Source organism: Mesoplodon bidens (genome assembly GCF_964165515.1).
Source record: "Mesoplodon bidens genome assembly, contig: HAP1_SCAFFOLD_822, whole genome shotgun sequence".
Taxonomy (NCBI): Eukaryota; Metazoa; Chordata; class Mammalia; order Artiodactyla; family Ziphiidae; genus Mesoplodon; species Mesoplodon bidens.
In genome coordinates, this window is record NW_027671532.1 from 111,079 (window position 1) to 123,045 (window position 11,967).

At 38.6% G+C, this 11,967-nt stretch overlaps 1 protein-coding gene and 1 pseudogene across 2 annotated transcripts in view; one reads left to right on the top strand and one right to left on the bottom strand.

Annotated features, from left to right (window-relative positions):
• Positions 1-11,685, bottom strand: part of LOC308611266 (centrosomal protein of 78 kDa-like) — a 30,577-nt pseudogene extending 18,892 nt beyond the window's left edge. Inside the window, exons 1-7 of the transcript in view lie at positions 11,577-11,685; positions 10,416-10,525; positions 8,014-8,188; positions 5,896-6,009; positions 3,849-3,912; positions 838-892; positions 378-733 (exon numbers count right to left, since the gene is read on the bottom strand). The product of the transcript in view is annotated as a centrosomal protein of 78 kDa-like (transcript). The remainder of the gene's footprint in view (positions 1-377; positions 734-837; positions 893-3,848; positions 3,913-5,895; positions 6,010-8,013; positions 8,189-10,415; positions 10,526-11,576) is intronic.
• On the top strand, positions 1,012-2,771 carry LOC308611265 (transcription initiation factor TFIID subunit 7-like). The gene has a single exon (XM_081260115.1). It carries the CDS (start codon positions 1,183-1,185, stop codon positions 2,230-2,232), a length of 1,050 nt encoding a protein of 349 aa, XP_081116241.1. The 5' UTR covers positions 1,012-1,182; the 3' UTR covers positions 2,233-2,771.
• Positions 11,686-11,967: the final 282 nt, after the last annotated feature.

Consider the following 11,967-nt stretch of genomic DNA (forward strand, 5'->3'; position numbering starts at 1 on the left):
TTATTCTGTACTAATTTTACAGAATTCCAAATATGTTGTACATATACATGTTTTATTTATATATCCTTCCATTTCTAACATCATAGCAAAAGTCAATGTAGCTATTTTAAGAATGCTTTACATAGGATATAAATTTTTAATAATAATATCTAATTAGTGTGATATCACAAATCTTAACTTCTTTGAATGTACTATTTGATTATTAAAATATCACTCTCTTTAGCGGAGGGGGTAGCGGAGGCGCGCGGGAGAATCCATGTCCTTCTTAGAACCGTTTCCTCTAAATACTTTTAAACCAACAGCTCTTGGCGAAAGTCTTCATCCCTTTAAGGCTAAGTTCTCGCGAGACGACAAGACGCCGGATAGCTTAATCGCACGTTGTGCCTGCGCGCGCTGGGGCAGCTCGCACTTCCGCCCGAGGCGTGTTGCGACTCACAGCAGCTGCCGGTCTCGCGTGTTGACGCAGCTGTTTTTTCTCGGCTAGGTCTGCTGTAACGGACGGAGGCCGCCTGAGCTGCGGAGTTGCAGAATCTGGCGTTCGGAGCTGCGGTTCTTGGCGAGATTTCGCGTTGCCCGTCCTCAGCCGTTTCACTGATAATCAGCGGATCGCTTTGCCAAGTGCCGGGAAGAACAAAGGAATTCGGAAGGAGACTCTCGGCTCCCGGCCGCCTTTCTCTGAGTGGCTTCGTTTCCCGCTCGCGCCTGTCCGGAGAAACTGGACTTATAATCGTCACTGGATTGTAAGTACCCGAGGCGAAGAGAGCTCACTACGCCCCGCTTTTTGCGTATCTTTGTTCCGGGAGAGTTTGTGGATTGGGAGTATCTGCTGAGCCTTACTTTCTGTGCCGAAAATCATTCCGTAGGAGCCGCCATTTGCTTTCCCTGCGTTGTCCTGCAGCGGCAGGACAACCTCTTATCTAGAGGTTGGAACTTGGCATTGCAGCTAACAGATTTAAATGGACCTGAGTAAGGCAATGCGTCATTAACGACTGGTATTGTCACAGCATATTTAGAAAGACTTGGAACTTAATTCCGAATAGACGCTTAGTTGCTCTTCTACCTAGAACTCTTTGTAATTAAAGACGTCAATTTATAAAGAACTGGTCTTTCTGTTGAAATAGCTGAAATTTTTTAGTGCAACAAGTGGTTATTAGAGAAAAACTGAGTCACAAAGAAGTAAAGATGAGTAAGAGCAAAGATGATGCTCCTCACGAAGTAGAGAGCCAGTTTATCTTACGCCTACCTCCGGAGTATGCCTCTACTGTGAGGCGGGCGATACAGTCTGGTCATGTCAACCTGAAGGACAGACTGACAATTGAGTTACACCCTGATGGGCGTCATGGAATTGTCAGAGTGGACCAGGTCCCATTGGCGTCAAAATTGGTAGATCTGCCATGTGTTATGGAAAGTTTGAAAACCATTGATAAAAAAACCTTTTACAAGACAGCTGATATCTCTCAGATGCTTGTCTGTACAGCTGATGGTGATCTCTATCCTCCTGTTGAGGAACCAGTTGCCACTGCTGATCCCAAAGCAAGCAAGAAAAAGGATAAGGACAAAGAGAAAAAGTTTATATGGAACCATGGAATTACTCTGCCTCTAAAAAATGTCAGAAAGAGAAGGTTCCGTAAGACAGCAAAGAAGAAATATATTGAGTCTCCAGATGTGGAAAAAGAAGTAAAGCGGTTGCTGAGCACAGATGCTGAAGCTGTCAGTACCCGTTGGGAAATAATTGCTGAAGATGAAACAAAAGAAGCAGAAAGTCAAGGCCTTGATATCTCTTCCCCAGGAATGTCTGGCCACAGGCAGGGCCATGACTCATTAGAACATGATGAGCTTCGGGAGATATTCAATGACCTCAGCAGCAGCAGTGAAGATGAAGATGAGACACAGCATCAAGATGAAGAAGATATAAACATCATTGACACTGAGGAAGATCTGGAAAGGCAGCTACAGCACAAGCTAAATGAGTCAGATGAACACCACCAAGAAAACGAGGGAACTAATCAGCTGGTTATGGGAATTCAGAAACAGATTGATAACATGAAAGGCAAGCTCCAAGAGACCCAGGACAGGGCAAAGCGACAGGAGGATCTCATCATGAAAGTGGAGAACCTGGCTCTCAAGAACAGATTTCAGGCTGTGCTGGATGAACTGAAACAAAAGGAAGACCGAGAAAAGGAGCAGCTCAGCTCTTTGCAAGAAGAGCTAGAATCACTCCTAGAGAAGTGAGGAGAGTTTTGATACTTAATTTCATTCCTGACAGTGGTCAGCCTTGAAAGAAAAACTTTGTTTTCATCACCTGGACTAGATAGTAAAACTTTGCAGTAGTTCCCAGTTTCCTCCACTGCCTTCTATTGGATTTGTTTTATAATTGTGAATTTCTATCTCATTTGTTTTTTGGAACCACTTCGGTGGGTGTTTGTCCTGTAGTAAGTAGGAATGTATAGACAGATAAATGTAGGGAAGTTGTAGGATTAGTGGAGTGAACAGTTCAGTTTGGTAATTAATCACAGCTTCTCTGCAGGACTTTGCTGCTGTTTCTCCGTTTACCAGAAGCTGCCATTGCTACTCTGTGATGCCATCTGAGATAAATTAGTAGATTCTAGTTTGGTGGCAGTGAAGTTTGTTTACATACATTTTCCCATGCTGTAGCTATTTCCCAGTTATTCAAAGCAGTTTTCCACATTTTGCATTGCAAATCATTTCATAAAGTTGTTTTAACAATAAATAAAAGCAAGTAATTTTCACCTTAAAAAAATAAAATAAAATATCACTCTTGAAATAACAATTGGCAGACGATCATAAGCTTTTTTTTGACTTCATAAACACTCTTAACAACTTATTTAATACACTATTGTCCAAGCAAGTTGATTAATAGAGAATCAAAAACATACAACTTGAAGTAGAAAAAAAAAAGCTGTATTTATGAAGATGTTTACAATAGTTTATTTGAGGTTATTTCCAATTTTTCACCAATTTAAAAAATTGACCTACTCAATGAAACCTTGTGAATGCAATGTTAAAAAGTATAACTATGATCACAGAATTTAAATTTAGTATGAAAAGATAAGAATGGCAAATTATATTGAAGCTATGTGGAATTATGTTTATAGACAGCAGGAAGAGAAAATTAAAATGTAAATATTGCTTGATAGGATAATGGGATTAGAGGTGGTCTTTTAAATTTTTCATTTTTATGCTAATACCTTTATAAATCCCCAAAATCTTCAAACAACACATTTTTTAAAAATTGTGGTAAACGACACAAAACAGAAAATTTATAATTTTAACCATTTTAAAGTGGACCGTTCATTGATATGAAGTCAACAAATTTTTAAAACTTTCAGAGGGCACCTGAATAAAAGATGTGTTGTCCACTGGTGATTTTAATGTATCTGGTATATAACTGAAGTCACCACAAAACCCTTTCTGGGAAATTGGCAGATCATAAACATAAAAAATTTATTTTGCTTTTTATTAAACCTTATTGTTTTGCTGTTTCAATATTCAAATTTACTCACAAGAAAGAGTCAGTTTCATATTAGATTTGGTTTCACAAATGCTGCTCTTGCTATTCATTCTTATCACCAAAAAAAAAAAGACTATTTGTGACTAACGATAATATGTTACAGAAAATAAAAAGTTAAAAGGTTTTCAATCTGCATATCTGGGAACCTAAATTAAAGCATCACACAACATTTTCAAAAACAGAAAAGCCATTTGATTTGACTAAAATCTTAGTTTTAAGATGGCAGAAAGTACCTTGATAATTTTCTTTTAAGAAAGAAAGAAAACCAAGCCATTAAAGAGAAATTCTTCCAAGAGAACTGAAACATGCTATATACCTCTGACTTGGCACTCCTTCTATCTGGAGAACTTGTTTGGTAACTGTTTTCATCACAGAATGATCTAAAGTAAAATGAATTGAAATTAGAGTAATTATTTTCCAATGAGTGGCTATTTCCATTTAAAACCAAAAGCCAACTAATTATTGCTTTTCCCAGACATTTAAATATGAAATCTACATTATATAATTATACACTTATTTCCCCCTTTGTGTATTCTAATTTCTTCCTCAGAAACCTAAGATGCCATCTTGCAGACTGCCCACAGTGGCTACTATTTTGGCAGCAGCAAAGGTCAACTTGAAACATTTTGCATCTGAAGTGGCTTTGGATACCTTTGGATACAAAGTACAGTCTGAGCACCGTCCAGACGCTTAGATACCTAAAGAGCATCTAAGATATCAAACCAGGACATCCAAGATAACAAACCAAGTCCTGATATTCCCTCAAAAGCTGCTCCTCCCATCAGCTCCCTTCTTCTAAGTGATACTACCCAGTTGCACACATAATCATCAACGACTTGTCTCCTTGTTACTATTTCCTTCATACCTCATCTATCTGCAGGTCTTGAGAGCTACACCCTCAAAACACAACCTGAATTCAACCACTTTTCATTTGCTGCAAACTTCCAACCTAACCTAGGCCATAAACATCTCTTATTTGGAGCACTGTGATAGTCTCCTAACTGGTCTCCCTGTTCCTCTTTTTTTTTTTTTTTTTTGCTGTACACGGGCCTCTCACTGTTGTGGCCTCTCTCGTTGCGGAGCACAGGCTCCGGACGCGCAGGCTCAGCGGCCATGGCTCATGGGCCCAGTCGCTCCGCGGCATGTGGGATCTTCCCGGACCGGGGCACGAACCCGCGTCCCCTGCATCGGCAGGCGGATTCTCAACCACTGCGGCACCAGGGAAGCCCCCTGTTCCTCTTCTTTATCCTCCCAAGTCCCTTCTCTATACCAGGTCACCTTATTCAGATACGATTTGGATCATGCCTTTTTCCAGTTCAAACCCCTCTACTCATTTAGAATAATCCACATCTTTACTCTGGCCTTCAAGACTTTACAAGAGCAGACCCCTGGCTAGCTCCTTGACCTCATGTCATACCACACTCTTCTTCACTCAGTACTCTGCCCAGATTGGCCTCCTTGCTTTTCCTTAAATACTTCACCCACCTACATGCCTACATACTCATTGCCTCCTTGTCCTGGAATGTGCTTACTCCACATCTTCCATGGCTTGCTCCTCTCTTCATTCAGGTCTCCGTTCAAATGCCACTTCTCCAGTGAAGCTGTCCCCTAACAAACCTATCCAATGGAGTCCTACCTGCTCTCCCTCACTCTCCTTACATTAAGATATTTTTGCACTTCCTACTCTCTAAAATTATATGACTTATCTGTTTACTCATTTCTATCTGATGTCCTTCACTAGAATGTAAGTTCCATGAGGGCAAGACTTTTGTCTGTCTGGTTCACTGCTTTATCCCTAGTCCCTAAACCCGTATCTGGCACACAGAAGATGATTACAAAATTACTTGTGAATCTGACAAATGAATAAAGTACTCCTGGCAAGAATTCAGAGGCTGCACAGGAAAGAAAGAATGCTCTTGGTGGAAGCAGGCTTAGTATCTAGGTTCACCTCTATTCAGAGTAGAGATAAGAAAAATTGACAAGTATAATTCACTTTAGTTAGTACAGTAGCTGCTAAAAACATAAGGGAAGTGCAACACTAGAAAAGTACAGTTGAAGCTTGAACAACATGGGTTTGAACCTCGCGGGTCCACTGACACACGCATAGTTTTCAATACATATGTACTATCGTCCTACATGATCCAAGGTTGGTTGAATCCACAGATGTGGAACCACTGACTATAAACTTATACCCAGATCTTGAACTGTGTAGGGGTCGACACCCCTAACCCCACGTTGTTCACGGGCCAACTGGATATGATGAGGAAAGTTAAACACATTAAGTTTTAAAAAACTGTCAATACCTGAACAAATTCTTTTTGTTTTGCTATGTGTTCATCAATTTTAAAAAAGTGACCACATACCAACAAGCAGATTTTTTCTTATATCCAGAACGAGCAGAGTTCTGTTGGTTTCAGGGGCCTTTAGTAAAGCCTTTGCTCCTTCACTGGTGAGGCCGCACTGCTGCAGGTCAAGTGCTTTCGATGAAAGACAAAAGGTCACTTGCTAACTCTACAGATTTAACATATAGACAACTCTCATTTTCTCACGTGTGGAAGAGTCCTGCACAAGACAAGTCATGGCAGGTTTGTAATTTTGGGTATGGAAAAAAACAGAAACATATACGCACACACATAATGCATAATCCAATTTAAAAACCTCTTCTTGGATGTGCAGTGATAACCCTGGCTTTAGTACCAATAAATCATACAACGTATTTTACAATTACAGAACTGAAAAATAACTGTATATAACCTATGAGCAAAAAGCATCACAAAATGAATCTCAGTTCATAATTAGCAAGGGCGGCAGGGGCATGTAAACCTCACAAGCAAAACCTGGTGGAGCTCAGAAATGCACTGCATTCTTTTGATCATGATCTTCAGCTCCAAATCACACTTGAAACTAGTTCAAAGGGGAAAACAAAATAGAAGAAATGTAATAACTGTTAGTTTTAGAGGAAAAAAAGACAAATCTAAGAGGATACAAATAATAAAAACTTTCAACAATGTGTGAATAGAGAATACATACTGAAAACCTATCATGAAAGTAGGATGGTCAAGAACCCTCGCAGTAAAAGGTCAGACAAAACCCAGAAAAACTGATCATGAATTCTAGTAGTTCTGGGGCTGAACAACCTACTCATTTAAACCAAAGGGATCATCACTAAAGCACAGGTATTAAAAAATATTACATGAAAGGAAACTATCATGAGTCTTTTGTTTAAGTGTTGTGTGGACCATCACATTAAAATAACTGGAGTCTTTCAACACCCCCATGACACATAGAAATAGCAAGTCAGACATACGGATCTGACAGGATATGATACAACCCTTACAAACTCTCACTACAGAAGAATGGACACAGGGTATAATTAACCAAATAGCCAAAGTAATACAAACAGCCAGTAAACCTCACCAGTCAATCAAATGAATACAAAATAAAACAAAATGTGGTTATTGTCCTATCAGATGAAGCCAAGATTCTGTAAGAAAAGCCTTTAAATAATGTCTATACCCTTTGGATCCAACAACTCTCTTTCTAAGAATTTAACCAAAAGAAATAGTCAGAGATATAGGTAAGGATATATATCAGAGTACTATTTGTAACTGAAAAACTGGACAAAGCTTATATACAAGAATGGATAAGCTATGTGCACTGTGGCATATTCATATAATGGAATACTGAACAATCACAAAAAATGATGTAGGAGATGCAAATTTACTGACTTGCTAAAATGCTCATACTAAATTAATTGAAAAAAGTTATAAAATTTGGAGTAATCCCACTTGCATAGAAAATGGAGAGGTACTCATTTTTGTAGTTTCACATTTTTTTACAAGTGCTACAGGCCAGTGTTTGTGAGAGGCAGGCTTCCCATCTACTGTTGGGGTGGACTACAAATTGGCATAGCCTTTCTGGGTGGTAATTTGGCCATGTGTATCAAATGTCTTAAAAATAGGTCACACTTAGTCATTCCACTTGTAGTACCTTATTCTACAGAAGTAATCCCGATGGACACAGAGATGTATATACAACGTATTCACATTGTTTCTGACAGGGAAAAGCAAACAAACTGTCTAAATAGAATTGCAAAGAATTGATTAAACTATGGGACATCAATACGACGCAATACTACATGATACATCTTTAAGTGAAAAAAGCAGGAATGTGAAATAGCAAGTATACTACAATTCTATTTTTGGAATCCCTAAGTGTACATATATATTTGTAGAAGAAAAAAAGACTGAAAGTATATACGCCAAAATGAACAGTGATTATATCTGGGTATTAAAATTATAGGTTCTCTTGTAACTCTGTATTTTCTGTAAAGGATATATGCAACTCTTAGAGAAAATTGAAAAGCAAAATAAAAGCTATCAGTAAAATGAGGCTTTAAAACATCCTATCACAATAGTATCATGCCAAAAGCTAAGCATATTTCATATTAAAAATTCAATATTTTCAATTTTAGAATTTCCCTCTAAGCCATAAATCCTCACTAAGAGATTCTGCCAAAGCACTTGCACCCAGGTCACCAATGAGCGGGTTGCAGTTCAGAGTGATGCGCCTCAAACCAGCCATGCAGTCAAGATCACGTCTCCTGGAATGAAGACTCTCAGCCCAGGTTTCTTCATGCCTTCTGGTAGTCGGATACTTCAAAGATTTAATGGGATGAAATTAAGATGCTTGAATAAGGAAACAGGGTGTGCCTGAGTATGGCTTATTCTGTCAGAGAGTTACACACACACACAGATCAAGCATATATGCCAGGAGCATCAACCTGAGAAATTCAACAGTCACTTCTGGTTTACGAGTCCAGTGACCCAGATTCTGCTCGGTCAGTGATTGGATTCTAGCCACTGCATTTCCTGTTTCTGAACACTTATGCAAAGTTGGACAACTCAATTACAGTCTATGAATTATTTTCCTTATCTTCTAAGTCAGGGAATTGGTTCTAAATTCTATCTTTGCTGAGGCCCTATATTTCATCATCCTGTCCTCCAATGGCCTCCAAACACCTGACTGGGCAAACCATAAAAAAACTTTCTAATATGCATCTTATTTATTAACACATTATATACACAAAGTTCCATACATATAATTTATGTACATGATAAACTACACAGATTTTTAAAAATAATACAAAGGTAAAAATGTTCTAATATTTTCTTTTCCTAACTCTAAGGCATTATTTTATTTTACTTATTTTTTTATAAAGATTTATTTATTTATTTGCTTGTTTGTTTGTTTGGCTGTGCCGGGTCTTTAGTTGCAGCATGCCGGATCTTTTAGTTGTGGCATGTGGGCTCTTAGTTATGGCAGGCATGTGGGATCTAGTTCCTTGAGCAGGGATCGAACCCAAGCCCCCTACATTGGGAGCACATAGTGTTAACTGCTGGACCGCCAGGGAAGTCTCAAGCATTATTTTAAAAACTATATTTACAAAATGTATCTCACATGCTACTTAGGGTGTGCACACAAGCTTTAGAGGCCTGGACTATGCAGAGCCAGTTTGATGTGCCTTGGGAAAATAATGGTTTGACATTTAAGCAAAAGTACTGTCTTGAAGATATTCAATTCTTTATATTCATAAAGTAAATTTTGGTAACAGGGAACACTGACTGTCAATGAAAAAAGTCTTATTACATTCCTGAAAATGTAAAAGACTCAAAGTGCCTTTGTTACTCTATAAGGAAAATCATTAGTGTCATTTTTCTATTAACAATAACTTATTAAAGCTCCAAGCAGAAACAACAGCAATCACTTACACAGCGCTTAGTATGTGCCAGGCACTATTTATACAAATAAGTGCATTTAAACCTCATAATGAGGCATAGAGGTTAAGTGATTTGCCCATGGTCACTAGCTATGAAATGGGAGAAAGGGGATTTGAACCTAGGCCATTTGGCTTCCGCACCCAAGTTCCTGACTGTTTTCTACCTCAGGGGTCAATGGACTTGCCCTGTATAAGCTCAAAGAAGTTTTCAATTTTTAAAATCTAAATTTAAACATTTCCAGATTTGTGGGCTATACAGTTTCTGTTGCAACTACTCGGCCCCACTGGTGTAGGGTGAAAGGAGCCATAACTACCACGTAAACAATGGGTGCGACTATGTTCCAGAAAAACTTCCTTTACAAAGCCAGGCGACGGGCTGGATCTGGCCCACCAGCCAGAGTTTACCTATCCCTGATCTGCACCATCAAACTATTAAAAAGCCTTCATGTCAAATTATTAACTAACTTTAGGCCTAAATACAGTCATTATAACCACTGTAAAGTTGTTAAGGCATTATTTCAAAAACTGTATTTACAAATTGCTGATGTACTGACTTTTATTAGTTTAAAAACTACAACAGCTAATAAACACTTGATTCATTTAAGTCTTGAAGACTAGAATGGCATAGTTTCTTCACAGTATTACAATAAATGTTTTCAGTAAAAAAATACATAAAAGTATTATTAGGTATTATATATTAAATCTCTTATTTCTAAAATTAAGTGGACTATCTTTCCTAAATGGTAGAATCCCAAACTGAAAACTCGTCATATTCTTTCAGCAAAATGAAAGCTGCGCTCACATGTATCAAAAGGCAAAAATTAGGGCTTCCCTGGTGGCGCATTGGTTGAGAGTCCACCTGCCAATGCAGGGGACATGGGTTCGTGCCCCGGTCCGGGAAGATCCCACATGCCACGGAGCGGCTAGGTCCGTGAGCCATGGCCGCTGAGCCTGCGCGTCCAGAGCCTGTGCTCCGCAACGGGAGAGGCCACAACAGTACCACACACACACACAAAAAAAGACAAAAATTAACTGCCCTCTGTATCAATATATTAATGTGTTTCAATCACATATGTTTTCATGAAAGTTTAAACATAAAATCACCTTTAAGATCTAGGCCATGTGATCTGCTCCATGCCATGTCAGAATACACCCCGTGACGTTTACTTAACTTGTCTTAAGTGTGATAGAATTCTTTATACCTTGACAAATAACTAAAAGGAAAAAAAAAACCCACACACACAAAAGATGAAGAGCCTATACATTTGTCAATCTTGACTTATTTGCTTTTCTTGAGTCAGTTGGAGGTTTATAGCCACATTCTCAAAATCATTAACTACAATCTTCCCAAACAGGTAATTGACGAACAGATGCATTCTAAAACTTGTCAGTAACAAAGTGCTATTCCACTTTACAGCAACAGTTTAATTCTATTTAGATACTAAAACTGAATACACTGAATACTGCAAACTTTATTCCCAACCACTCAGCAAAGTACTACATACCTTTTCAGATATAGGAAAAAAAAGAAAAAAAAGAAAAAGCATACGATTCTTCCTATGTTCATTTCCAAAGATACATCCCAATCTTAATGATCAATCAGCGATTTAAACGTCCACTGTAAACCCAGTATACTGCTGCTATGCAGTGTACTAGAGCAATAGAAGAGAGAGGACCTCAAACCCTCTGTTCCCTCAAATTCAAAGGCAGGCTTCCTGACCCCTCCAGACCACTACTGGACACAGGGAAGGCACACTAATGTTTCAGGACCCCAACCAACAGTCACCTGCTTTGTGATTACTTCCATGACACACCCTCACCAACACCAGAGTTTGCTGCTCCTACGGGACGTTACATGTATTTACTATTTTAACACATACCACAGTGCATCATAATTATGATTGCAGATAGATGTTCTAACAATTGAAAGAGAATGATGACTTTTTTGCTCTTTACATCTTGCTATTTCCCTTCCCATAATATTTCTTGAAGCGAAACCATAAAATATAGACAAACACAAAAAACAGAAAATATACAAAACGTGTGCTTTGCACCTTAACACAAACTTAAGTAAAATTAGTTCTGACAGTATCCAGCATGACAAACTTCCATGGTACAAATGAGAATGGACCAAGGTTTGAGCAGGTACAGGAGACAATCCAGGCATGAACAACACCAAGGAAAGGTAGACAGGAAGTAACATGGTGTGTAGGAAATCACGAGACCAGTCTGATAGGAAGAGACTTAAACAAGACTGAAACTCACTTCCTAAACCTCCATCTCCAACTGGACAATTCGCAGGACACAGGTGCACCAAAGTGGCCAATTTATTCAATCCCTTTAATATGGAGGAAGAGTTTAAAATTTTACTGGTTTAATTTGCCCCCAAAGCAACTCTCAACAGTTATGGCCTCTGTCGTCGGAGCTTTGTATGAAATTAAGTCAAAGTGTGGAGCTCCTTTGCCTTTTTTTTTTTCTCCTTAAAAAAGAAAAGAAACAATTGTTCCGAGTAAAAACAAACATATTCCGAAGCATGTGTACATTGAAAAGTAAAGAAACTTTATTAACAACTTCATAAAAACTGACTTAAAATTTTAAAAAGAAAGAAACATGTTTCAAAGTCCTTCCGACTGGAGTCGTGTCTCATCGTGTCCTT

What these genes read in the sequence shown, in the direction of transcription:
- LOC308611265 (XM_081260115.1), top strand. Translation starts at nt 1,183, where the DNA reads ATGAGTAAGAGCAAAGATGATGCTCCTCACGAAGTAGAGAGCCAGTTT.